The 26870-nt window shown below is 46.4% G+C and overlaps 4 protein-coding genes across 5 annotated transcripts; 1 reads left to right on the forward strand and 3 right to left on the reverse strand.

Moving 5' to 3' along the window:
• Positions 1 to 877: 877 nt before the first annotated feature.
• Positions 878 to 18015, reverse strand: cc2d1a (coiled-coil and C2 domain containing 1A). 2 transcript variants are annotated; one of them, XR_015104482.1, is made up of 29 exons: positions 17795 to 18015; positions 17520 to 17586; positions 17301 to 17439; positions 15710 to 15819; positions 15141 to 15380; positions 14662 to 14983; positions 14361 to 14470; positions 14209 to 14281; positions 13891 to 13992; positions 13647 to 13774; positions 13153 to 13225; positions 12940 to 13076; positions 12596 to 12683; positions 11689 to 11765; positions 11455 to 11550; positions 10694 to 10816; positions 10492 to 10550; positions 9633 to 9749; positions 8622 to 8695; positions 7692 to 7750; positions 7440 to 7591; positions 7247 to 7337; positions 7006 to 7161; positions 5914 to 6045; positions 5685 to 5811; positions 5522 to 5598; positions 5392 to 5439; positions 4927 to 5026; positions 878 to 4186 (listed from the first exon to the last, which is right to left on the reverse strand). XR_015104482.1 is itself a non-coding variant. In XM_086142905.1 (28 exons), the coding sequence occupies exons 2-28, from the start codon at positions 17574 to 17576 to the stop codon at positions 4994 to 4996; spliced, it is 3000 nt and encodes a 999-aa protein (XP_085999031.1). In that variant the 5' UTR covers positions 17577 to 17586; positions 17795 to 18015; the 3' UTR covers positions 878 to 4993. The 2 variants fall into 2 exon arrangements, 1 of the variants encoding a protein (XP_085999031.1); XM_086142905.1 differs by having other exon boundaries at positions 878 to 5026.
• LOC147213874 (uncharacterized) lies at positions 17440 to 21903 on the forward strand. Its single transcript, XM_086142906.1, has 8 exons — positions 17440 to 17511; positions 18384 to 18420; positions 18528 to 18616; positions 18695 to 19422; positions 19541 to 19964; positions 20347 to 20486; positions 20829 to 20933; positions 21488 to 21903. Exons 2-8 carry the CDS (start codon positions 18408 to 18410, stop codon positions 21546 to 21548), a joined length of 1560 nt encoding a protein of 519 aa, XP_085999032.1. The 5' UTR covers positions 17440 to 17511; positions 18384 to 18407; the 3' UTR covers positions 21549 to 21903.
• Positions 21904 to 22364: 461 nt separating this feature from the next.
• Positions 22365 to 22937, reverse strand: nanos3 (nanos homolog 3). Its single transcript, XM_086142189.1, has one exon. The coding sequence runs from the start codon at positions 22932 to 22934 to the stop codon at positions 22365 to 22367; it is 570 nt and encodes a 189-aa protein (XP_085998315.1). The 5' UTR covers positions 22935 to 22937.
• A 566-nt stretch (positions 22938 to 23503) lies between these two features.
• On the reverse strand, positions 23504 to 26831 carry LOC147213876 (afadin- and alpha-actinin-binding protein B). Its single transcript, XM_086142191.1, has 14 exons — positions 26749 to 26831; positions 25881 to 26032; positions 25698 to 25760; positions 25504 to 25604; positions 25367 to 25435; positions 25152 to 25275; positions 25006 to 25084; positions 24816 to 24936; positions 24510 to 24663; positions 24293 to 24396; positions 24056 to 24217; positions 23889 to 23985; positions 23701 to 23815; positions 23504 to 23598 (listed from the first exon to the last, which is right to left on the reverse strand). The coding sequence occupies exons 2-14, from the start codon at positions 25936 to 25938 to the stop codon at positions 23520 to 23522; spliced, it is 1326 nt and encodes a 441-aa protein (XP_085998317.1). The 5' UTR covers positions 25939 to 26032; positions 26749 to 26831; the 3' UTR covers positions 23504 to 23519.
• Between the last annotated feature and the right edge of the window lie 39 nt (positions 26832 to 26870).

Consider the following 26870-nt stretch of genomic DNA (forward strand, 5'->3'; position numbering starts at 1 on the left):
GCTCCACGCTGACAGGCAGGCGGACACGGAACCACGTGTTCACCGAGCCGGAAGTGCTCGCCATCGAGGCCACGCCCACTCCGGGCTCGCGCGTCGTCTGATTCGATCCGGGCGTCTCTTCCGCATATCGCGCGCGCAGCAGCACCATCCCCCTTCCCGCTTCCTTCCCCCTCTTTGTCAGGGGAAATTTCAAATTTAAATAACATTATTAGCATAACACACACACACACACACGTCTCTCGCAAAGACTGCGGGCTTGTTGTTCTGTTTTTTGTTTAGGTTTTTTTGTTTCAGATTTTATTGTTCGGCGCCCCCGAGTTCCACCCTCGCCTTGTTGTCCCTTCGTCAAAAGTCTTCCTCGCAGCACTTCCGCTTTTAAGAAAAAAAAAATCAATTTAAATCTTTAAAATTCAATTATCATTGCACCATGGGAATATGTGTAGGAAATTGATAGAAAATTGAAAAATATCTACAATGTATGCAGCCTACTGGAAATTTTGCACAGGAAATTACTGTGGAAATGACAAATGGGAGATGTGTCCAGAAAAAAAATGTATCGTAATATTTATAAATATAAATATTGCTCGGATGGGAGGTTAAGAATGAGAGGTGAAACGTTCTCATGGAAAGTAAATTCTAGCTCAGTTGCTGAAAATATTTCAACAAGAATGAACCATGACCTGGACGCCTTCCATAGACATGTTCTGAAAATTTATATATTTTCGAATTATTCATTAATTTCAGTTGTGACTTGATATTTTTCTGTCCGCTATTTATTCTTCAACTGATTCACATGATCTGGACATTGACAAAAAAAAAAATATCTAGGAGGAAAACAAGTTGAGGAAAAGCCCCCAAAAATAATCAAACGTTTGAATTTTTACTTTGCATATTGCTTTTATTTCCTGCTGTATATGAGGTAAATATGTTTAGATGTTTCTAGATAAATCTTTTCTATACTTTCAGATTTTAATTTTAGCATGTCATTGTCTGTTAAGTATTTTATGTGGCTGCTGCCAAATCATTTCCCAATCCTGGTATCTTAAGTACATCTCGTCAACTTTTACTTTGAAAATAATACAATACTACAATATCAGGCATAACAGACTCATAATGTTGCTTTGCAATGACAACCATAATACACACACACAAAAAAAAAATAAATAAAGAAAAAAAAATCAATGGTGTCATGTGTTTACAGCAATCCCATTAATACATGAATTGCAGAAGTGTCATGAACTAAACATGTTTTCAGTTTTTATTGCTGTTTTACTGGGTATCCAATAATAAATGCATTAATGAAACAAACCCACACACTTTTTCTGTCCATTTTATTCAAATTCTACCACATACATAACTTCTCCACAAGCAGGCCCCGGTACATTCACACCTCTCAGCTGCACGAATCATCGTGACTCACAGATGCAGAGAAAACACTGCTGTTTATTTATTGGGTATAAATAGTACATTTATACTGATTGCCCTCAACAGATTGTAAAACATCAACCATATATTTTACACTTTCAGAAGAACAATGATTACTAAGAACCCCCAACGCCACAAAAAAACTGAAAAAAAAACTTACATGGAGTGAAATCGGTTTCCAGAGACTTACAGGAAAGAGCAGTCAAAAACAAAAAACAAAAAAAATCTGTGTGTGTGTGTGTGAGAGAGAGAGAGAGAGAGAGAGTACTGAGTGTAACCAACAGGACAAACTTTCACAATCACCCCCACCCTACCATGGCCTGACCGCCCGGCCACCACACTGAATGCTGATCAGCTTGGTCACCATGACAACAAGACAGCCTCAGAGGCCAGGAAAGTTTTTTGGAGTGTGTGTGTGTGTGTGTGTATCGAGGGGAGGGCTGACGTGGCACGGGTGCCCGAAGTGAGGAGAGGTCAGATCCTTGGATTTGAGAAAGGCAGCGCTGCTGCAGTGCTGTACTTGGTGCTGGTGGTGATGGGGTGGGGTGTAAATAAAATAAACGCCCCCAAACCCCCCCGCTGTTGGCTCAAGTAGTAAATAGTAGTGTTTTGGAGTGCTGCTTCTGTTTACATGCTTTCTTTTTTGGAGAGAGACAAGAAAAATAAGGACTTGAAAAGCAGTGAGTGCGTCAATTCATTCATTCACTGTCGATACAGCTTATCAGAAGAACAAGATTTGGGGGGCGGGAGGGTGGAACCAATCCCTGCTGACATCAGGACGAGAGGCAGGGTTTAACCCGGACAGGTCAGCTGGGCCAAGTACAAACACACCCAACCATTCACTCCGTCATTCACACCTATGGACAATTTAGTCTTCAGTAAACCTGCTAATTGTTTGTGGAGCGACAGGAAGACCGAGAACCCAGGCAGGGGAACATGGAGGTTCCGCACCCGGTTGACCATCACCTCGCTGCGAGTTGAGACTCTGGAGGTCACCTCACCTCAGGACTCTTTGCTAAAGGAGAGCCGCGGCAAGGAAATTAGGTCAAGCGTGTGACTGCTTATCATGTGACTGTAAAAAAAAACAAAAAAAAACTTAACTATCTGGTTGGATTAGAAATGGAAGAGCTTCGGGCTCAGATAGAAACAAACAGGCTCCGCCGTCGACGTCGCTTCGGAGAGCAGCAGGTTCCCACACATCTGGCGAAGCAAAGCAGCATGTCTGCGCGTATGGCGGTGTCTGGACCAGATTCACGCCGTCTGCCTCTGTCCAATTAGAAGACTGCGTTTCACCGAGTCTGCCCGAATCCGTCCCCGCAGGGTTAGCGCTGAGGCAGTTATCCAGGATTCTCATGGATCTTCAGAATTACGGCGCACGGTTTTGCCATCGCCCGCTGGCACGGATCTACGCTTTGCTAATTTAACTTATTTTCTAACCAAAATGAATGTTCCTGAACATTTAGTACAAAAAGTGATCTCATCAGCTTTAAAAGTAAGCTAAACTTAAAAACACAGTTGACAATAAATCAAGAAAATTGCATGATTTTACCAGCCAAAAGTGAAAATTGTGTAAAAATCTACTTGAATTTACTGAAAATGATGAAACCCACCATGCCCCTGAGAAGGAAAATCAAATTTGGGAAATTAAAAAAGTGAGAATAGTAATGAGGTTTCATATTTCTGGTTACTTGGATGGTCTTTGAACGTAGCACGCGTTGCTTGGCAGGGACCTCCAGTGTGGAAACAGAAGCAACGAGGGGAAAAAAAAGGGGAAAAAAAAAAAGGGGTGAACTCTGCCACACTGGCTTTTGTCCCTCATGTGAGCAGACACTCCGGCTTCCCACTGCACGACGGGGGAAGCACTCAGCCAGTGTGCAGAACAGTGAAATCTGGAGAGGGATTTTTTTTTTCTTTCCTTTTTTTTTTTAAAGGCGAAGGACCCGTCGCTAATTATTTCCTAATCGACGGCAAATAGACTTTAACTCCATTCAGGAGTCGAGGGGGGGGGGGGGGGGGAAATCCGAACGCGGCGCATTAGTTAGAACTCGCCGTAATCTCTGAGTTTAGGAATTAGAGGCGAAGTGAAGATGACAGAGGCAACAAAGGGGACACAGACGAGGAGGAGGAAGGAGCCATCCTTTTCGGCGGGGCTAAGCCCCGACCACGTTCGCCGCGCGCCGCTCACACCCCCCCCCCCGACCCCAGGGGCGACGCCACGTCTGATCCGGTTGTCTCCTTGGTGACACAAACACTAATCCCTCATTATGGGATGTAGGCTGCGGCGCCCCGAAGCCCCATTTTTTTTTTTTTTTTTTGATTTTTTAGTCCCATATCACACCACTCCAAATGCGGCAGATTACAGTAATCTGGGAACACTGGAGCAGACAGATTAGATAAAGATCATTACAAGCATAAAATGGGGAAGCAGGGGGCTTAAAAACACCCCAGTCTATTGGTAGAGCACTCTTTAGAGAACACACACACACACACACACACGCACATGCAAACACACACACACTTTCTGTTCATCCACCAAAATAATCTGAGCTGATATAACAGTTTAAACCACAAGTTACCCAACATCAGTTGGCAAAGGAGAGATTAGCGTTTTTCCAACTGGCCATAAACAGACGCCAAACGTTTGGCAGGATTCAGAGTCTCTCGGAATAAGCGCGTCTTTTCCATTTCCTTCATCTTGCTGGGCTTCGAGAAGGTCTTCAAAGGTCAGGGGGTCATGTTGGGTGGATTATTATTTTGGGACCTACAGGAGACACTGGCGCCGGATTACTTCACGGAACAATCTGAAATCAAGTTCTCAGCCTCCAGGTCGGACGTTCTGAAGCCGTCTCAAACGGGAGCGTTGAGGCCGAAAGTGCGTCTTCCTAATTTATAAGAATGAGGGAATTTTCAATTGCCGTAAAGGACAGTGATCAGCTCTTTTCTGGGAGCAGGGGGGGGGGGGCTCACATTTTCAAAATAAAATGAACTTCGGGGGGGGGTTCGAGAGTCGAGGGCGATTCACTGCTGGGTACTTTTGAATTGGAAAGCAAAAAGACATCAGCGATAAGCATAAAAAACATGATTTTTAAGCTTTCTGTGCCTAAGGCTGGAAGTAAACGGTTGCTGATTCGGCTCAGAACCAGCTAAACCGCCGAACGAGTGCAGCGGTGAAAACAACCGCATCCACTTTTGACATTGTTCTTGGAAAAACTACTCAAAAACCCGCCAGCCGTTTGGACAGAGAAGGCAATTTCTCTTCCTTCCTTCTCCTTTAACTGCAAAGAGAAGTCAGGTCACTTTATCCCTGACATTTCAATGCTCTTTGAGATTTTGCCTCTGTTTCCCTTGATATATCTATAGATATATTTATATTTTTTTAAGCGTGGCGACCCCCCCACACAGGCAGACGTTTAGTCGTGTCCAGATGTAGCGTCGCATCATTTTATGCCGGTTTTAAAGCAAGCAGCTGAGAGTCAAGCTAAAGGTGCTTCAAGTACATACATTAGTGTTTTGTTCTGCGAGTGTGTGCGGCTGAGCGTGGTGGGGGAAGATACAGGGAGGCCGACGCTCATCCGGCACGTTTTCTTTTGAGAGATTCCAGCTGAGGAGGAAAGAGAATGCATTTACGTACATGGAGATTTCCCCACCGGGGGCCACATCAGATGACAGTTTTCTCCTGATAAGAACAAAAATGTCTAACGTTGTGAAACCATGTGCGCGAAACAAACGCGTGACTTGAAAAACGGACTTTCAGATATGACAGCTTCTTCCAGGGGAAATGCCTGCCTAGTCTTCCAGGGTAATTTCTTCTGAAAATTTAATTTGATTATTGACTTTGTAAAAAAGGATTAGCTTTAAAATATGAACCACATCCAAATGCAGTGACTGAAATAATGAATCAGTACCCGCCACACTGAAGACGGAGAACGTCTTGCAATGCAAAAAAGGTTTCCCGTCAGCCCTTACCTCGGTCTCCACCATTTTCAACCTCCCCAGGGCGTCCTTAGCGGCGTCCTGTGTAAAGCACAGACTGATGAGACCCTAAAGCAAACCCGGTGACAGCTGTGCGGATGTGAGCGGAGGGTCTTGCACCCACCCTGTTGCCTTGGCTGGAGAACTTCTTCACAGAGTCGGTGAGGCCTTGCGTCAGGCGCCGCAGGACGTTTTCATACTCTGCAAGTTCAGCCGAAGGGGGGTGCGTTAAAGCCTGGCGTGGGGATGATCGGGACTTTTGAGAGGGGAGGCGGGTGAGATGTCACCTGTCAGCAGATCCGGCGGGGCACGCTCCAGCTGGGCTTTCTGCCACTGCAGCCGACGCGTGACCTCCCTGTGTTGGTGGACCAGGTCGGGCGGCGGGTCCCGACGGTTTTTCCTGTACTCTGCAATCTGAGGAGAAATGACACTGTGACCCACAAAACCCTCATCCACCCACTGGGAGAGAATTCTGTGCCGTTGATTGGGTTACGACACATGTGTACACACACACACCTTTCTATCCCAGCGCTCCTTGTCGTAGTTGAGGAGGCTGAAGCTGTGGAGTTTGTACTGGGGAGGGGAGTGATTGTGCTGATGGCCCCCGCCGCTCCCTTCATGCCTGGGTTTGGAGCGCGGAGATGGAGCCTGGCGTGAACACACAAACGCAACGCATCGCTACATGGGCATGGAATACATGTGTCTGAACAGGGGGGATGGTGGTGTCACCGGTTGTGCTGTTTTTATCGTATCAGAAGTACTACTGCTCAGACCACTTTGGTTTAATTGTACTTCACAGTGCCATCTTGACTTACAAGTTTCATTCCTTCTGTGGCTGGACTCCTAACTCAATTTGCGTGTGTATCAAATTAATTTACCTTCAGCTGAGGAGGTTGGGGGATTTTTCATTTGATGATATATCACTTCACTTACACACAACACACTCAGTGCTATGAGCATTGCTAAATGTTAACTTGCACATTTTGCAACACTTTATTGCTAAATGCCTGTTGTGTTTTTAAAATGATCAAACCGTCCCCGACCGGCTTCGAACAACTCTTCCCATGCCTCATCCGTTGACGTTCCCGCCGTCCGCTGCATCAAATCCCTGTAAAGGTCTCTTGCCTTGTCACAAATGACACTCTCCATCACAGTATTTCACCAACAACAACTTCTCCATCTCTTCACAAACAAATCTTCAACATGCAAACCTTTCCCAAGTTTTTACAATGACTTCCACTGGGCTACTGATTGGCAGGGGGGTCCGACTGTTTTTAAATGGCACGTCACAGATAGTGGTGGTCAAACGCTCATCCTCCTCGCTCCTAACTCAGATCTGGGCTCGTAACACAAAACAAGAAAAATAAATTTAAAAGAGTCAAGGTTCTGTACTTCTTCCTCTTTGGTCAAGCAAGACATGGAAGAGGTCACTGCACAGCGCTTTAAAAAAAAAAAGAAAAGAAAATCCTGAACAGCAGCGCCCCCTGGAGTGACTGCGGATTTTCTGTGACTACAGACTTAGTGGCACGACCCTCTTTCCAGATCAAGATGTCTGATCTTGGTTTCCAGCTTGCCTGTGAAGGACATGAATCACGGATCAGAACTCACCCGTTCCTTCTGCCTCTCCGGGGGAGAGAGCGGGGAGGCCGGGTCCAGGACCAGCCACTTTTCTGTCACGGGCTGGAACTCCACCCCTGATATCGGCTCTCGGATCTTCGCCCGCACCTCCAGTTTGCCGCCGGTGGTTTTCCGCCCATCCATCACCTGGGAAACACAAACCCCACATCAGTGCTGCGCGAGCAATTTTAAAAGGTGCACGCAATTCAGCTGGTTTGCTTGGATCGCTCACATCTATGATCTCTCTCACGTCACAGTGGTTCTCCAGAGCCTCGAGCTTCAGCTGGGCCGTGCCCACCACCTTATCCGTCTTGAAAAGACCCCTATCCACACACACACGGGACATCATGGGTTCTGCAGACAGTGATGCTTCCTGCGCTTCGCAGGTAGACGGGCAGCAAACCGGCCCTGGTCCGACTTCTTACCCCTTATGGACGATCTCGAACTTGACACCTTTGGACTGGACGACGCGCTTGAAGCCCCTGTGGCTCCGGTTGATGTTGAGTTTGAACTGCTCCTTGAACTCGGGGCTGCAGGTGCTCTTCACCGTGCTGGTCTTGTCCCTCTGGGCCTCCTCCTACATGCATATGCACACACAGGGATGCCATTCGCTTCACAAAATCATCAAACAAACAAAAACTTGAAATCGCACGGCGGCTTTGGAGATAGATTCTTACCGTGCTAGGAAAAGGAAACTCGAACTTGACACTGGCGTCCAAATCGGAAGGTGAGACCCCTTGGGGAGGAAAAAAAAAAAGGGGCGTATCAGTTAAACAGGTCTTTTGTGCTGTGGATCGCTTGTGTTCTTTTGGTTGAAATATTGCATGAAAAAAGTACTTCCTGTTTGAGTTCGCTCACGGCTGGATTAGTTGTTTACGTGCCAACGCTTGAACACGACACAGCGGCTAGATGTAACATAAATAGCTCGAAGCAAGAGGTTAAATTGAAGGGAGGGGGAAGAGCCCCCGACCCGTTCATCCAGGGGTCAGATGAAACGTTTCATTGTATTACTTAAAAAATACTAGGGGGGGTGAGATGTCAGCCAGACTATAAGCCAGTGATTTCTCGTACCTGCAGCTTATGAACAAACGAACAATTAAAACTTCAAGAGGGGTCTTGCTGACCAGACACCACTGTTAAAAACAGCAAGATGTCAAGTCGTGTTTTTTGCCACTGAAAACACAGATTAACGCCCGCGTGTGTTTGTGCGTGTTGCCAGGCAACGGGGAACTGAATGTGCAACCAGCACCAGGAGCGCGCACGTACGGCGCAGCCGGGACTGCTTCAATAGGAGCCGCTCTGTGGGTGACAATCTCGGTATGTCTGTGTGTTTGGGTGCGGCATGGCTTCATCTCCGCTTGCAGCTCCGCGCAGATTCTTGGCCGCTTGTCGGGCTGTTGTTCACATTTCACTCGTAGAAAAGACCCGGCGACAGTGTCATGCACACATCACACTTTCTCTAACACGGGCTGCCTTGGCCGGGTTTTTGGAATGGACTTGGCACATTGTGTTGGAGAAAAAAAAAACAAAAAAAACAAAGAGAGAAAAAAAAAAAAAAAAAAAGGAGCACATCTGATTTCAGAGATGGAAGATGGAGACCTGCCTACCGGAGGGAGCTGGAAGGTTGATGCCCCGGATGATGTAGAGCATCAGGTCACTAGACCCCAGGTTGGGGTAGCTCCTGGAGAAAAGCAAAGAAAAAAAAAAACAGGTGTCACGACCATTTGGGACCAGCATCATTAGAGACGAGCACGGAGCGCTCGGCCTCACCGAGAGCCAAACAAGCCCTGACTGCCGAGTGAGTCACTGCCAGGGCCTCTTGGCTCGGACCCGGACGATACTGGAGCCGAGCCAGGATGAGTCACAGTGACTCACTCTGACTCACTCTGGCTCTCCACGGAGAACATAGACCTGCTCTCACAAATAAATAAAGGTGTTTTCACCATCAAACATTTTTTTACTGTGTGTGTGTGTGTGTTGGATGGACTGAATTATGGAATACAGCGATGGCGAGTGTGACGGCGTTGACTCAAACAAAGAGCGTATAATGCAGAAATTTCAATTTGCACAGCAGTGTAATAGAGGTAGTTAGCTACGTTAAAAACAGTTGCATTCAAGGTACCAGAATATAAAGAAAATAACATTAAAAAACACATTAAAAAAAAAAAAGGAAAAACTAGCAGCAGTGTGTGTGAGGACAGAAAAGTATTTTGCCAATGTAGCGCTGCGGTATGCCGTCTCTTTTCCTCTCTGGCTAACAACAATCTTTGGGTGCGTGAGGAATTTAGGTGTGTGTGTGTGTGTGTGTGCGTGTGTGTGTGTGTCAAGGGCACGGCATCACACTGCACTCTGGGTCCCACCAGCTTTTTAGTTTTCACCTCTCCCAACAAGCACCAAGGATCAGGCCAGAATCCCTAGAGCAACATTTTAAGGGGCTTCGTTTCAACAGGAAGTAGGTCAATGAATGTATGCTGCTTTTTCCGGCGGACGCTGTGGGCAACAAAACAAAACACCCGAGGTGGGTGATGGTGCTATGCCCTGAGGTGAGAACCTGCTGACTTTTGCAATGACCCACTGAAAACTCAGTGCCATGCTATGGAATCTGAGGCGTTGCTCACTTGATGGCGTTGAAGGTCCGCTCCTCAGTGTGGCATCTGGGGACAGGGTGGCCCCTGGCGTGGGCGCTCTTCAGGAGCTCTATGCTTTTCATCGTCTCCTCTATCAGCTTCTCCACCCTGGGGACAGACACATGGATTGTATGTAGTGGTGACGTCAGAGTTGATTTTTTTTTTCTGACAGATGGCGGTAATAGACTTATAAACAGTTGTACCCCCCCCACACACACACACGAATAAATTCCTTGACAGGTTTAGAAAGAAAAAGCCGTGTAAATCGTCGACGTGTAAATGTGGAAAAAAAAAAAAACATGCAAAGTTTGTAGAGTAGAATGAAAGCAAGGCTCCATGTTAAAAAGTTGATCCATCACTGAGCCCTGTCTGTATTTCTGGCCCTGTCACACTCAGAGGCTTTTAATCCAACATGGCTTTTTGGTTTGTGTATGCAAGTGTGTGTGAGTGCACAGCTGTTCCTGTACAATGTCTGAAAACCTGTGGAGGCAGGAAAATCATTTTCCAGAGTTTGGAGAGGGCATCCATATGGCCGCTCCTCCCATCAGTCAGTCAAGGATGAAACTATGAAAATTTTTGACACTTAAAGTGTTTTTTTTTGTTTTTTTTGTTTTTTTAAAACGCCTTGATGACATGATTAAGGACTGGATTAAAACAGATTGGATCCAGAGAATAAAAACAAGAAATCCCCATCTTATATCTCATTAGTTTACAGACCCAACAATTTAAAGATCTAGAAGCATTTTTAAATAAATAGATGGAATCTGTTAAATCGAAAATAGCAAGATGCCACCAGAGGAAGTTTGGGAAAATTTACATGCGTAACCACGGACACAGTGATATTTCTTACTTGAGTGCCTCGCCCACGTTGTTCTTATCAGCGAGCTGCCGGGAGTAGCTCAGACATTTCTTGACATTGGAGGGGAAATCAGTGGAGAGGAGAAATGGACATCAACCATAGTCAGACTCAAAAGTTCAAAGATTGGTGATAAAAAAAAAAAAAATTTTTTTTTAAAAAGGGGCCTTCCCCAGCCCCCAGCCCCCACCCTGACCTCGTGCTGCTTCCGCAAAAGATCCATGACCCCCTGGTACTGCTCACTGGAGCGAGAGGAGCGCGGGGATGTGCGGGAGCGAGCCAGGGAGTAATCCTCCTCACTGATCGGAGCGCTGGGAATCTGTCATGATAGACGAATGAAATGAGGGGCACAGGACACTGAAAATATTCAAAACTTGTCATATCTGCATTTGACATTTGTATTTTTTTTAACCAGGCCAACCTGGCCTGGGAATACCTGATGTACTTAAAAAAAAAAAAAAATCCAATAAACTTGTCCTGCGCTTTGCCCAAGGCCTGCCTATCTGCCGGCAAAAATAACAAAAAACGAAAAAGTAATTTCTAAGCACGTGCAAGGATCCAGCAGGCTGAGAAAACGGCAAACTACCAGAGGCACAAGAACAATATTCCTGGAGATTACACTGCGAGATGGAGCCGGAGAGAAACTCACAAGTTCCGTGAGAGTAAAAGGGGTAGCCGAAATGAAGGGAGTCACATGGGATGAGTGGCAGGTGTGTGATATGAATAGCAAAGTCGCAGAGAACACACGCAGGTAACGTGCACGGGAACACATGCACAGGATGTGAGATGATGGTGATGAACACAAAAGCACTTTGATTTCATTCACTTTTCTCCCTCTTGTATTTCTTTCACATCTTGTGTTGACACAATTCACGGGTATGCTTTACCCTTCAACACACACACACACAATTCTTTATTATCTTCCTTTCAATTAGGCAATCTGAGTGTGTCTGACACCTTGGTTATATCAACCGGCAGGCCCGACTTGGCGGCCGTGATCATGGGGTCGAATCCCTTGGCATGTCTGAGGTGCTGTGCCGCTCCAGTCATGTCCTGCAGGCACACACACACACACACATATGTGTTCAAGATGCCATAAAAAAGGAAGCTGTGCTAATGATAAAAAGACAACCATATCAGTGTATCTATCTACAGCAGGCAGGAGGGGGAAAAAAAAAGTTCACAGCTTACCTTCATCTGCTTGGAGCGCAGTGCCGCGCGCATAAAAGCCTGTCGCCTTAGCAACAGGAAATCCACTTGCTGCTGGGCTGCAAGGACAATCATGAGGAAAATAAGTGAAACTCTTTCCGGTGAGCGCTCTGGATCCACAGCGACGGCCTTTCAGAACATGACCTCTCCACTTCAGGTTGCTCTGAAGGTGCAGAGTCTGGACAGGAGATTAAGAGTGAAGCGCAAAGGGGGCTGCTGCTGCTCGGCAAAAAAATAGGAATTTATTATTTTGGGTTTAATCGGTAAAAGTGTTATTGCCTATTTACTTAAGTCCACATGCAGGATAAAGCAGATTGGGGAAGGCAAGGGGAACACTTATGTTTCTTCAGATGTCTGACCAGATCATTCAGAAGCTAGAAGTTTAATTGTAATTCTCCTTTATTTCCCTAAATAGATCATGCTACTTGCTGCGCTGACATGAGTACATGCGCATGTCTGTGCCAGAAATTTTATGTCATCATGTAATATTTCCAATCCAGTGTTTATATTTAAAAGTTTAAGCCCTTCGCTGCTTGCCATATGAGCCTCCAGAGTAATCGAGTGCTACTGTCTGAGCGAGCCACTTAGTAAATATGTCTGCTATCCGGCCCAGTTGGTTTTGTTCATCAAAAAAAAAAAAGCTTTTTGTGTCCAGCGGACACAGGAATGCCAGAAAAAAAAACAAAAAAACAGGTCGGACCGCATCTCGGTCTCTGACCAATACCCCTGCGGCGCTAACAGATGGAAGTGGGTACAGTTGCCATTCGGGCAATGCCAAGTGAAAATAAACCCCAAGCTTCGCCGGACGGTGGAAGAAAGGGCCTTTTCATGTGCACAGGCCAGAAGGTGCACAGGTGAGCGTCTACACAAAAACCCAGACTGACGGCACCTTTAGGTCCTAGTTTGGGAGTGGCGGGGCCTCCTGGGGGTTGGGGGGCCGGAGACTTTGCTTTCTGGACAGCCGGTCGCACTGCAGGCTATAGCGGGACAAAGGGGGAATAAGGTCATTTTAAAAAAAAAAGGAGGTAAAAGAACAGAATTGGAAACTATTTTTTGTTTACTATAAATATCACACTGCACAGTTAATCCCGTACGATGGTATAACTAATGGTTTGACAACGAGCAGAAGCTGGCATGAGTTTAAGTTGATGGGAATGAAAGTCAGCCGGTCGTATTCTTTTGGCCGCAACAACAATTTGACCGTTTGGCAGTGTCTTCATTTGTTTTCCTTACCTTGGCAGCCTCTCTTGGACCGTCCTCATCTTCTTCATCTCCCGCGTCCGCATCCTGATTAGCAATCTTCATGGCCGTTTCCAGCACGCCCATGAAGCTCGGCTGGCCGCTCTCTGAGCCCTGGAGGGGGGGGCAACCTGGAAGAGCGGAACAAACGCATTCGTACAGAGTCGGACTGGGCGAAAATCCAGAAAGACAGATTTCCATACGTACCTGGCGGCACAGGAAGCTCGGACAGGTTGACAGGCCGCCCGGCTTTGTTAGCTCTGATGGCATCCTGATATTGCTATTAAGACAAGAGATGATTGACAGTTCTCTCATCCTCATCCGTCCTGTGCCATTTATAACCTGGTATTATTAGGCACTGACAGCAGCTCAAATCTTAATTATCAGCAAAAAAAAAAAAAAAAAAAACTGTCAAAGTAGGCTTTGGGGATAAATATAGAACGCAGGGACAGTGAAAGTACAAAAACAGCAACACCCGCGTGGAAATCAGTGTCACCAGTGCGTTTCCACGGAACACGCTGCAACAGTATTTGACTGCCTGGTGTTGCCAGGTAACGGGTACATCACAAATAGATGTTTGAGGGTACTTTTAAACTTGGGATGCCACTGGAGTCACTCCCAGCTCCAAGGAGGTTCTGCAGATAGACCGCCACCTCTTTTCTCAAGAGCAGGTTCAGAGACGGAGGTTGCGTGGCGCCTACCTTAACTATGCGCTGGTGCATGCGAGCCTTGCGGTCATCTCCTTTGCTCTTGGCTCCCTCTGCTGCTGACTTGTAGATATCCATCCGCTGCTGCAGGGCCTCCGCCAGGCTGCTGGGGGCAGGGAGCTCTTTGTGTCAGGACAGAAACACACCACATCTTCAGACTGGGCATAAGTTGGTTCACCCAGCAGCACTTTTTCAACAGAGCCCTGGAATGAAGGCTCCCGGTCCGAGGCAGTCTTACCCGCTGCGGCCACCTGGGCAGGAGGCGGGGCAGCGGAGGCGGCGAGTTTGGAGGAAGGTTGAGAAGAAGGAGGGGGAACATTCTGCTCTTCTACTACTTCTCCTGAAGTTAAACATAAAGGTCGTCAACAGAGTTAAAGGTGATCAGACTGTGAACAGAAGAGTATCAGGTTATCTTTAGCGGCACACAACAGAAGGCCGATTCAGACCAAAAGACATGGAGAGGTGGTCTGGATTCAACTCAAACCTCGGTCTGAATGCTTTGCGGTGTGTTGAAGATGTTTCATGCAGATAGATAGTCAAGAATAGAAAGGCTCACCGGGGGATCGAGGGAGTGAACCGAGATCTATGGGTTTGCCGCTGTCCAACGCCTCTACCAGCAGGTCCAGCTTCTGCAGGAACAAAAATCAGTTCTATTGGCGTTGAATTCAAACTCAACAGGTAAAGTGCCTGGGACACTGGCTCTGTCACCTTGGCAATGAGGTAGTGCTGCTTGGCCTGTTCGATGTAGCCGCTCTGTTTGGCATGTATGGCGGCCAGCTTGTACTCCCTCTGTCTGGACAGCACCGCCTGTTTCACCTCTGAGGGGAGGGCAAAGAGTACATGGTGGTCACATCTGTTGCCATAGATATGTTTTCTGAGGAGGGTTTTTTTTTCCCTATATGTCAAAATAGTTTTAGGTTTGACGTCACAATCCTGCTGCGGTATCAGTAATAATCTACAACTAAAGTATATTTGATGAAAGAAGAGAATCAGTCCTGCAATGTGTCACCTGAGTGCTGAGCATCTGGCTGGCTGGGCGTGAGAGGAGAGATTGCTGGTGTCTCTGGAGTGACAGCAGCCGCTGGCTTTTGGGGCAGTATCAGGTGCACAGGTTTGGAATTGGGGGCGACTGGTGTGGCTTCCCGTGCTGGTTTCTGATTGCCCGGGGGTGAGGGTGTGGGTACGGGTGCAGGCGCAGGCGCTGGTTCTGGAAGCTGTGGCTCAGACTTTGCTTCAGTGCTGGCCTTCCCACCAACAGCGACCGGAGGCGGGATGTCCTCCTCACTGACCGCTTTTCCCTTTCTAACAGACGTCAACATGGACTGCAAAGTCTGGAGTTGGCATAGGTTTGGAAAAACTTTTTCTGTCAGTGCTAGGAACAGAAAATCTGAAAATGTGTATTTGCAACAGAACAACTCAGCAGAAGAATGTAATCTGAGAGTATATGTTACAGACCCCCCCCCCCTTTTTTTCACATCTTTCTTTCACCTTCAAGCCACGGTCATATCTCCGGACTTTGCTCATTTCTCCAGCAGCCTTGGCATTGGAGGTGGCCAACTTGTACATTTCGATGCGCTCCAAGATGCAGGACTCCACCCCGGTTGTACCGCTGGGGGCGGCGGGGGAACGGGATATATTGCTTACAGAGGGAGTGGATGGTGTGACGGCCGGACGGGTGGGAGCAGGTGTTTGTTCCTCATTATCCTCTAAAACCTCATTCAATTCTGCCTGTAAAATATAAGGAGGTCAACGAGAGAGGAAGAAATAAGGATTATTCTATACTAGTTGACCCATCAAAATAAAATTCCAAATTATACAGATTAGGCATGTCATTTATTTCAATTCACCCATATCGTCTTTGTGTTATTGTTGAACTAAACAAACGTTTAAATTGTAAGACAAAAAAACAGCTTTTTTGCAGAGTTTTTGTTTCAGGTTTTGAAGGGGAAAAAAAAACCTTTATCAATTAATCAATTTTCTTTAAACTCATAGACAAAATAAATAATTTCAGTTTCCCAAAAAGTTTTCTTTTTAGATAAAAAAAAAGTGTATCATACCAGTAGATCTTCGTCGTCATCATCCAAATCATCATCGCCCATGTCGTCTTCGTCTAGGTCTTTCATGCAGAGGGCGGCCATACGCTCTATCTCAGCCATGGGGACAGGCGCTGGATGCAAAACACCAAGGAGTGAGAAGAAAAATTGTGAAACAGTTGCAGTTGTACAAGGCCAAAAAAAAAAAAAAAGGAAAAACTACTATCATGACACTTGTATCTGGCAGATGAGATGGAGCATTCTATTACTCAACTCTATCACTCAGCTTGAATTTTAATTCTAATGGTTAAAATTTTAGAATAAATGCTAAGAATTTTCAGACACTTGGTGACATTTTTACAGCTTACTAGCCTTAAGATAAGATACATTTTATTGCTCGCATGACAGAAATATTCAATTGTCACAGCAGCATGTCAGGGTGGAAAAGTGTCCAAATAGTAATAATAGAAAGTATATGCAAATAAAGGTATGCAGATACAAATGGACGAGACTCTGTAAAATATATACAATGGATTACAGAAAATGAAACACAACACAGAAATGCCTTTCGCAAGGAATGTTTATAGAAATAATAGTAGTATAGTAGAAGATGTTGGTAGTAAGAATTCATGAAAATCAGTAAGGTGTCCAAGAGAATGTATAAATAAATATTGCACGGTAAGCAGAGATGTATGTCGTGGGTAGTGCAAAAAAACATTTTGTAATGCCTGTAAACAGCATCAACACTATGGTACATTCAATGGTTTGTTTATTTGTGACATAATGAATTGCTGATTTTCAAGTAACCTTTTAAGAATGCATGGGGGATTTTCTTCAAATACTCAAAAGTGGATGTACAACTCATTTATAGCTCACTGTTGATTTTCAGATCCCTAATTCATTGTACTGCCACGCCGCCTATGACCTTTTACGTTATGTTTTGTTTACACAGAAGCAATGTCTGTCTGGACACAAATTAGCTCGAAAATATGGTTGAATAAATTTAGAACCCATGATTCGGTATTAAACAAAAGTATTTCATGTACCTGGTGTACTCTTTTTGCCTAAAGAAAAGGGTACATGCGCATGATGTATGTGGCTGTTTGTTCCTGAGTTTCCTCAAGTCATAACTCATCTTCCTTTCAGCTTTTTGTGCATTTGGATCAGTTCTTTTACCTACTCGGGTCAGCGATTAGCACAACAACGACTGCAACTATGTTTTTGGGTCAGAGTTCACACAATATTTATGTAGGATGTTTCCGACGTTGTCTGTTTCATACAAGCTGTGAAAAGTCATTTTCAAAGCTGAAATTAATAAAACATATATGAGGTCTTGTACATCACAGAAGTGACTGAACAACCTGGCATTTGATAGATACTGAAAAGGATTTCTCACAGCTGATGTAAAATGTGAAGTAGTTCAGGTGTTTTGTAGCAGGAGGCATCTTTTGGGTAAAAAAAACTTAATACAACTGATTGAGTGAAAATCGAATTGAGTGTTCATTTCATTCATCATTTATATAATCAAATTGTCCTTTCTCCTCGTATCTCTCAGTATATTAGGCAGAGTTTGCTTGAGTTTTTGGGTCAATAAAACAGCCGAAGACTGTCTCACCCCTGCCTTCCCCTTTCTTCTCCTGCGCTCTTCCTCCTCCACCTTCACCGACCAGACTGAGCAGCTCCGCCTCCAGATCTTCATCGTTCCCGTCATCGTCCATCCCTCCGTCCGGGGTCAGGTCGAGGAGCAGCCCCAACTGAGACAGTCAGATTTGTGGAGAAGTCACATCACCGCCGGACACCGAGCCATCTCGACTTCAGAGGCGAGGGTGGTTACCTGTTTGGCCCGCGCTGCCCCCTGACCCCGCGGGGGCGGGTTCCTGCTGCGACTCATTGGCGAATACCTGAACCACAGGGAGAAAAAAAAAACCAACTGAACCGATTAAAAACAACATTAAATACTTCGCCTTTTGCCAGTAGTTTGCTCGAGAATACCTTCAAAGTCAAAGGCGTCCAAGAAGCATAGCTTGTAGTTGGTGTTAGCTTAAAGCTAACTGAAGCCTAATTGCAATTATTTAGCTAATGGTATGAAGGCAATCTACCTGACGTTACCTTGTTAGCTTCCGGTGCCGTGATGCTAGCGGCGCCGGCGGCTGGTCGGTCTCTCAAGCCGGTTCACGTCACGGAACGGAGTTGTATCGGGGTAAAAACGGCCTAGATGTGCAGGACGGACGAATTCCAACGTTTACTCCGGGCTGTCATAACAGGACCGACCGACTTCGATCGCTGGAATTTACTTCCTACATTGCGTCGCCAATAGCAACATAGAATCCGCTTTACGGCGAGACGGAAATTGGCCGTTACTGACGTAAAACGTATGAGCGCGCTCCGGGGCGCACTCAGCACAGGTGGCTAGCTGGGTGAGCCTGGAAAACTCACTTCCAGCCGACACTCAGTAACATTTACACTTATACTCGACGTTAATTCAAACTAAATAGGCCTATAATTGAACTTTAATCAACAGTTATCCCAATTCATTCTATGCCTTATTACATATAATGTTGGGAAACCATGAACTTTGAGGTTGGTAATTTGGCTCTAAGCTAGTCGCTTTATGCTAACATGGAGCCACACCACCATGACACAAAATATTTAAATTCTGTATTATTTTTCATTAATATGTTATGCATGGTTATAACAGGAGCTGTCCAAAGATAAAGCCCTGATGGATTGCGGTGGTAAGTGAGATACTCCCACAAACACAATCAGGTGATCTGACATGCACTGTTAGTACAAAAAATATATGTATAATGTGATAAATGTATTTGGTCTTTCATATTCTAAGAATGCTCAGATCCACTGCAGCTGGAGCCATGCGGGATGAGAAAAGGGGAAAATAAGAGAGATGATCTATCCTTGACTGATGATGTGCAGGTTTCTTTCCACAAACAAAAACAAGCAACACAATGTGTTTTTTTAGAATTTATTAGCTACATTTCCCATTGATTTCAGGAAACTGGGGAAAAGTGTTCCCGGTCCCCGCTACAGAAATCAACAATTTTCATTCAAGTGGATCAAACAACAGGAGAGTCCACTCTTGGCACACCAGATGCTGACCAAGAAACACCGCCTGAGGAAAGTGATGTCAGATGTAAAAAGGAGAAAACAGCTGAATGTCCTGGTTATTTCCAGTTAGAGAGCCTTTGTATGCCCTGTGAAAATGATACCAACGAGAATGAAAACGACAACCATGACGTGAGGCCGGAGCAGAGCGGCAGGCCGCCGCTTCCAGAGTGCACAGATCAAAACCAGGTACCCCTGCAGGTGGATGAACCTTTTGTAACCATTTTGGAGGAACGGTTGGGAGGTGGAGCAAACTCTCAACAGGATTCAGAGTGCAACAAATTGGCAGGTCATTATGAACCCGGAGACATGTGCGCTGTTGAAGTTAAAGAAGCTGACATGGAGGCTACTGCAAAGACATGTTCTTCAAGGAAACGAAGTATGGACGCATGTGGCCTGACGGAGAAGGAGCGAAATATTTTCCTACATGAAAACAAGCGCAAAAGGAGGCATGATAGTGCGGAAAGAGTTGAGAACCAGATATGCAACACCAACGCTGGCCTTCGATCATCATCATCATCCCCATCCTCACCTCGTCCCATTACAGTGGCAGACATCACAGAGCCGCGTGAAGGAGAGATAAATCCTCAGTCCAGGAGTGCTGTCGCTGTTGACAGGTTGAGTCTTTACTGTTCCGAGTTTTCATATTGATATATTTATGAGTATGTGTCATGGCTTTAAGATACAAGATGACAGACATCTCCAGCTGAATCATGTCACCGTTTGTTGAAACAGGGACAAAACTGAGGGCCACGTCAGCATCTCTACCCCTGATCGGGCAGACACTACTTGTGAGCCATGCTGTCCGGGCAGAGAGTGCGAGGCTGGAGGAAGCCTCCTGCCTGATGATGGAGAGCAGACGGACTACTTAAAGACTGATCCATCCACAGCGCAAGATGCGGGGTGTTTGGGAAATCCAGACCAAAAAGTCTGTCCAGTGAAATACTCAGAGCCTTTGGCAAAAGCCATTGGGAGGGAGCAGGGAGATGAGGTGACCATGGCAACTGGTGACAGGGAGGGGGAGAAAGTTACAGATGCTGTCAGTGATGGAGCTGGTCCATGTACCCCGACTACAAACAACCAGCAGGAACTGAATTGTGGTTCTGTGGAACCCTGCACAGCTGCAGCAATATCTCATGGCCTCCAGAAGAAAGGCAGTGTGAGTGATGCCATTCCTTCAATGAATTGCAACTCCTCAGGCCAGTGTTTGGATGTGATGCTCAGAGTTTAATTACTTTGACTCCTGGCCAGTCTACTCCAATCATGCTTTGTCAAAAGAAAGAAAAATCCTTGATACGGAGTTGTGGCCAGAGACAATCATGTTTGGTTTGCACCAAGTCAACTAACGTATAGGCTGATTATATCACGGGTTCTGGGACTTTTGATGTTCCAACCCCTAAAATAAAGGTGCCAGAGGCCCCTGACAACCATCTGACCTCCAAGAAGTTTACACATTTTGATAACATTGCAGCAACCAGAGATGACTACACTCAAAGACAAAAAGACAGGGCCTTCTGTATTTTTTTCTCTCTGCACCACAGCCTTCTCCCAAGAACGAATCTGGCTCTTACACATCTGGTGCGTGTAGCGACAGCCCTCAGACCTGTGATGCTGCGGACCTGTCAAGCGCCGAATGCTTAGCTGATGCGTCAGACCTTCAGCTGAACACGAGGATTACCAGGTAAGAAGGAAAAGGGTCAAAGTCCACAACATATTGAGGTTCAGTATGATGAAAATTAAAATAAGAGGCTGGTTTAAATGAATAAGACAGATTTCTAAAAGAAAAAAAAAACAAGATAGAGAAGATTGAAAAACCATTACACACCTTTGTTCAGACCTGCGTCTCATATACTCACATATTCAATGGATTTCTATATAAAGGTGAAGGAATAACCATCCCAAATTAATATTTCCACACCAAACAAACCTACAGAGTAGCATCACGATTTTCAATGATATGTAGGGGAGCACCCAAGATCCCATTTTTCTTCCCTCGCAACTTTTTACTGTCTGCATCACTCAGGGAGGCCGAGCAGTGGGATAAGACCAAAGGCGGGAGGTACGCTGACAGAGGTGAAGACGCCTCGGACCTGATCTGCGGGCTCATCAGGGAACTCGCCTCGCTGAAGTAAGAGGCTAGAAGCTTACTCAGCTATACATGTTCTCAGACTCTACTTATTCCTCTCCCCCTTAACACTCCAGCAACACTTTTCCTTCCAGCTGCCACGTAAAAACTGAGGATCGCAGATCTGTGGTTTCCTTTGCTAGATCAAATAAAGAAGTTACACAGTGAGACGCAAATGGCTGTAAAGAGAATGGCCATTTGTGGCTGGGGTTCCTATCAGGGAAGCTCACTCCCACACTTGAACCCAACCTTCGTTTAGTGGTCCCACCACACACGAATGTCTACAACGTCACAACAATGGGTTTAAACAAACTTTGAAATGTATATGTTGTAATCAAACCTGACTCATTGCTGGAGTTAAGCAGCCCTCCATATTTTTTAGGGGGACAATGATCTCTTATCCAAAACCAAAGGTGTTCCCTCAACCAAGAACGTGTATAAAATTCGCTGAGCAGCTTTCTCATTCGCACAGCAACCCCTCTATCATCAATTATATCACATTTGACTTTCACTTCAAGACAATTCCGAATTCCTTACCATTTTCTGTTTCTTTACAGTCGAGTGGTTATGGGCGCCAGCCGAGAGCTTGACAACCTTCGCCATGGCAGTAAAACCTAAAGGGTCCGTCGTCCGTTGACATTTCAGATCCAAGTGCCCGCCATCTTTCTCTTTTGTACACGGGTTTAGGGGTAGTGTAGGTGTTTGCTGAATGTCCGATATTGCACTCTGGAATTCACCTGTAGAGATTTTACATGGAGTGGATTCGTAGTTGAGAGTACTTGAATAAACCAGCATTTTTTTTTTCCAGTAACGTGTGTGTACTCTCCCTGGCGAGAGCGAAACACTTAGTGGAGGAGACTCCGGGAAAAAAAAAAAAACACAAACAGATTCGTAACAAATACAGATTTATAACTTTAGCACACAGGAAATATTTACATGTAAATTTTTACGGCTGTTCATGGAGCAACACAAACAAAACTTAAAACAGGTAGCCGCTGCTAAAATTACAATCAACTGGATAAAAAAATGCTGACGACCATGATGTTAAAAGTTATTTCTGACTTTTGTATATTTGTTATGATTTGACAGCATCACCGCCAGGAACTGGTTAAGTCGGACATGGTTTTATGGATTTAAAATAGTCACTTTCTCCTCCCAAACACTCAAGTCTGCGAGTCGTTCACAAAAGTACATGAATGTTTTCTTTGTTTGTAGTCCAATAAAAACGTGCGCTGGAGAATAACTGAAGGCAAACTAAAAAGGAGACACAGCAAACGTGCAAACATGCATAAATATTTAGAAAAGAACAAAACTTACTTTGAATAAGGAATAATTAAATAGGAGAAAAAGGGAGGGAGAACAAAGTTAAACTTGGATTAAAAGTAGGCCGGTTGGAGGTTGGCCTTCAGTCTGTCGCCACCTGCCGCCCGGGCCTCAGGGGTAGATGGAGCGGTACATGGAGTCCACCCTGGGACAGAAGCGCTTGGTGTGGGCTTTGGCGCCGGTGGCCCCGCAGATCGGGCACACGTACTTCCGCAGGTACGGGCACAGGACCTCCCCGCCCCGGCTCTTCAGCCGGTGTGAGCCGTAGACCCCGGGGGACTCACCGTTGTGCTGGCAGAAGCTGCAGATCACCTGTTCGGACGACCTGCTGCGTTTCTTCGGCCGGGGTCGCGGTTTGCGCTCCGGCCTCCGGTGAGCGTCTGCTGGAGAGCCGGCGGCGCCCGGGCGGCGCGCCTCGCAGGCTCCATGTGGAGGCCGGAGGGCGGGATGATCCGGACGCGGGCGCCGGGTGTTCTCTTGCCAGGGGCCCGGGCTGGGGTCAGCGTCGAGGGCACCGATGCTCAGGGAGGCGAAAGCCCAGCAGATCTCTTCGATTTCCGGCTGACGGGCGGCGAAGCCCGGCGGGGGAGTACCCGGAGCGGCGTCCCATCGCATCCGGCGCACGACGTCCGCCAGTCCGAAATAGTCCCTCCAAGGCTGGAAACTTCCGTAGGGCTCCATGACGCGCGGAGGGTGACGGAGGAGCTCGACAGCGCAGAGTGCTGGATGTAATCAACAAACTCTGGCTGGTCAAACGAAAACACGTACCTTTAAAGGTGACTGGTGTGAAGATCTCTAGTCCCAATTTTTCATTTCCTAAGCAAACGAGCCAATCCCAGCTCACAATTGGGCAAGGGGCAGGGTTTTCCCTGGACAGGTCACCTGTCAATCACAGGGGCACAACTGGAGACATCCACTACTGACTTATTTCGTTGCTGGTTGTATTTACACTGTGGACACATGCTGAATCCAGTCGGCCACATAAATCATAGTGGAGAAGCGAGCTCGGCACCAAAGTGGGTTTGTGGCGGCCTAAAGCGTGCATGAATACGGACTGAAGGAACCGAGCCGTCCCAAGTGTGTTGAAGCAAACCTCTTATTTGCATAGAAGCAGCACAGTGCGCCTAATCAAGCAGTTAGAAATTTGTAGTGCTACTTTAAAAAAACATCAATACTTGTTACTTGTCAAAGTGAAAAAAAAGACATGGAAATAAAACCGTTGCATTATTTATTAAGAATTATATTTCAATGACAGACTAAATTGGTTTACAAAGACCAGTCCAAGGCGGGAGGCTGCGCTGCGGCATCCGATCTGAAATCCCAGCTTTCTGGCTGCTTATCACTTCTGCAATGACAGGGAAACAGCCACGTATTGCCGTCAGTCACACGAGTAGAGTTGCAAAATCTCCTTTTTGGTGATTTTCCCTTATTTCACATCTTCACTGACCTGCCACAGTATGACAGATTGAGGGCGGCGTAGAGCTCAGGGGTGCTGGGGGTTTGAATCCCTGCTGTTCCTGACCTTGTGGAGGATGGAGATATGGGCTCAACACCTGAGAAATCTGGAGGAGGGAAAAAAAAAAATGATAAATTGTTCTTCTGCCGCTCTTCAGCCAGGTTGAGTTGCAGACGCACTGAGGCCGGAGCTCTCCTCGCTGTTGCTTTTCATCCCTGGTGAGTCACACAGATAATGCTTCAGGTGGAAAGCCCTCTGTTGCTCAAAGTCACGCCGCTGGAATCACAGAAAAAAACAATTCGCAGACAGTCGTGCAAGAGACCCCCTTTTAAAAACCTCACTTTACCTCGTGGCTCAGTCGTATGGCGGCATCTGTGAAGGACTGACGCTCTTTTTCAAAAGCCCGCCTCTGCTGCTCGAGGTCCACCCAGCGCAACCGGAGCCGGTCCCACTCCTCAAGGAAGTAGGAGTCGGCCAGCTCAGGGGGAAGAGGCGACGCCAGGCTGTCCTTGAGACGTACGGCGGGCAGAGACCATTGTTTGGAACCGGCCGCGTCACATGAGCGAGAGATTTGAGGTCCTACCTGGAGCATTTGCTGCTGGAGCCTGACAATTTCCTGGGTCTCCCTCAGCTCCGACTCCAGCTGGGCCAGAAGCTTGTCGTGATCGGTGCCGACGTTGGTTTGGCCTGCGGGGAATCAATAAATGCCGATGACACCCTCAAAAACAAACAGCATTAAATCTACCCGCCAGAGAAAACATGCAGCGGTGTCGTACAATTCAGCTTTATTTTTTTTTTACCCTCTGAGACAACGTCATCCAGCCTCCTTTGAACCTTTTTCCAGCTCTGTACCACGCCTCCGGTTACATGGTCACCAAGTGCCTCCTCAGCTTCCGTCAACCCTTTTTCTTGGTCTTGGGCCTCCTTCGGAGCATCTTCGGCGCTTGACAGGGTCTGGAAAAGAGAGGTTGCACTGAAACACTCGGTCTTGGACTAAGCGCTAGCTAATCAGATCTCTAGGATTTCCCCAAATTCCCCACGTGTGAGAATGTGGCTGCAGGACGTCAAATTTAAAACCATCTGACGGCCCCCCTTTGTCTCGTCACCTGCTCCATGTCGACCCTGAGGGCATGGAGTAGCGTGGTGAGGCTGTGCCGCAGCTTCATGGCCTCCCGCAGCTCCGCCTCCCGGCGCTCTAACATCAGGCGCAGCGTGGCGTCCTCGCACCTGCAAGTGAGAAAGGGTGTGACGGTCAGAGAAGCGTACGGATGGCCCCGTCGGGGAGGGGAACCTTACTTTGCAGCAGAACGGGACAGCCTGCTCGGATGCTCTCTTCGGCCCCGACCTCTGAACGGATTGTTCAGCACCTCGATGACTGGAAAAACATTTATAAATGGAAATATAACCTCGCCACCAAGCGGGGATTATTCCGTGAGCCTCACATGGTCCTCTATCTTTCGACCGGTCGGTCAGCTGAGTCAGCCTCTCCTTCGCTTTGTTGAAATGTTGTTCTTTGCGCCTCAGCTCCGCTTCCTGCTGGTTACAACGCAGCTGCAACCGTGTGCACTGGATAATTTTAATAGGTGGTTAAAAAGAAAAGAGTATTGAGAAGGTGCTCAGGCAGGTGAGACATTCAACCATGTGTGGAATATCGTACTTTGTTTTTTTCAAACCGCAGCATGTCCTGCAGCCTCGCCACGTGCTGGTCCATCTCCCTTAGATGCTCCTACAATGTCGGCCCCCGTCACATGGTCAATATATCTCTTTTTGCCAACTCGTGCCCGGCCTACTCACCCTGACGGAGCCTCCGTGCACCTCCTTGTAAGTCCTGCGGGAGGCGCCCTGTGAGACACCACACCACCGGTCGGGGCTGGAGCCCTCATGAGGGTAAGGGTCTACAGTGGAGAGGAACAGGAGGAAGTTCAATTAAAAGTAAAGGACAGGCGTGAGTGAAGATCACATGCACACACATCCAGGTGTGAGATCACCTGAAGACTCCTGGGACCTCCAAGCTCTCATCTGAGCCAACCTGGAGGCCATCTGGCAGTTGTCTGCATTGTTAAGACACAAAGGGGAACCTTGGTGAAATATTTTGCAGCAATAAATCACCCTTGTGAAACTAAAAATGACAGGGCACAAGTGCGGCAGTGCCGAGTCTACACTCGCCTTACCTGAGGAGTGCACGCCTCGGACAGGTGCGGCTTCCTTGAGCACCAGGTGCTGGCCCATATGTCAATCACAGTGATAATGAGCAAGTCGGGGCAGAGGGATTTCATACTTTTAAATCGCTGCCCACCTTGTAATGGGTTAACATCTTGTGGACCTAATGCAAGAAAATATCAACAACTCTGTGACATTCTGATTAGCTCTTGAAAATAAAATGTATTTTCTCCCCAAAATAAACAAATGTAATAAATTTCAGAGGACTATGCAGTCAGATGTATCATAAACTTGGTATTTCAAAACCGAAATATACTGAAAAAGACAAAACATTTTGAATAAACACAGATGAAATATGAAATAAACACTTTATTCGACTTTAATATAAATCAATCTAATGTATAAAGTTCTTTTCCCCAAATGATCATAAACTACTTCACTTTTTACATCAACTTTTCAGTGCTTGTTAAAGGCCAGGTTGGTCAGTCGCTCCGGTGACCTAGAAGACCTCAGATATGTTTTAACTAATTCCAGTTTTGAAAATTACTAAGAAGTATTCTGTGCGAAACACGCAGCAGAAACATCCTACGCTTACACGAAAAACTAGTTTTACCTGTTCTAGAGTTGTTCACTGATCTGAGTAGGCAAGAACTAATCCAAATGCACAAAAAGCTGAAAAAAAAGGTGACTTGAGGAAATGCAAGAAGAGCCACGTACATAACGTGCATGCATGTCGGGGGATTTGGAGAAGTACCGTTCTCCCCAGATAGAAAAGGAACACCGTGTTAAAGGAATAAACGGCTAACAACTCCCTCTGCAATGCGGCAAGCCTCGAAAAATTGATCTATCACTGCTGAAATTTTAAAATTACTATCTCACTTCCTTCTCTTGTTGAATGCCCAGGGCCAACACGTCATCACCCCGGTCCCCTCTGCACGCTGATGAGCTGATGGGATTTGGATGAAAAAGTCTGAGGCAGTCGAGAAACCACACATGCTCAA

The sequence above is a fragment of the Fistularia commersonii genome, chromosome 35, assembly GCF_037954325.1.
Source record: "Fistularia commersonii isolate RoL2024-O1a breed Wild chromosome 35, RoL_Fcom_v1.0, whole genome shotgun sequence".
In the NCBI taxonomy this organism is placed as follows: Eukaryota; Metazoa; Chordata; class Actinopteri; order Syngnathiformes; family Fistulariidae; genus Fistularia; species Fistularia commersonii.

Excerpts from the sequence above, each read along its gene's own strand:
- LOC147213874 (XM_086142906.1), top strand. Across the intron at positions 20,487-20,828 it reads CTGAACACGAGGATTACCAG|GGAGGCCGAGCAGTGGGATA; the intron begins GTAAGAAGGAAA and ends TGCATCACTCAG. Across the intron at positions 20,934-21,487 it reads AGGGAACTCGCCTCGCTGAA|TCGAGTGGTTATGGGCGCCA; the intron begins GTAAGAGGCTAG and ends GTTTCTTTACAG.
- LOC147213876 (XM_086142191.1), bottom strand. The coding sequence starts at position 25,938 with ATGGGCCAGCACCTGGTGCTCAAGGAAGCCGCACCTGTCCGAGGCGTG. Across the intron at positions 25,605-25,697 it reads GAGGTCCCAGGAGTCTTCAG|ACCCTTACCCTCATGAGGGC; the intron begins GTGATCTCACAC and ends TCTCCACTGTAG. Across the intron at positions 24,218-24,292 it reads TCCAGCAGCAAATGCTCCAG|GACAGCCTGGCGTCGCCTCT; the intron begins GTAGGACCTCAA and ends GTACGTCTCAAG.
- cc2d1a (XM_086142905.1), bottom strand. The coding sequence starts at position 17,576 with ATGAGTCGCAGCAGGAACCCGCCCCCGCGGGGTCAGGGGGCAGCGCGG. Across the intron at positions 15,381-15,709 it reads ATGACGACGAAGATCTACTG|GCAGAATTGAATGAGGTTTT; the intron begins GTATGATACACT and ends TATATTTTACAG. Across the intron at positions 9,750-10,491 it reads AACGTGGGCGAGGCACTCAA|GGTGGAGAAGCTGATAGAGG; the intron begins GTAAGAAATATC and ends GTCTGTCCCCAG.
- nanos3 (XM_086142189.1), bottom strand. The coding sequence starts at position 22,934 with ATGGAGCCCTACGGAAGTTTCCAGCCTTGGAGGGACTATTTCGGACTG.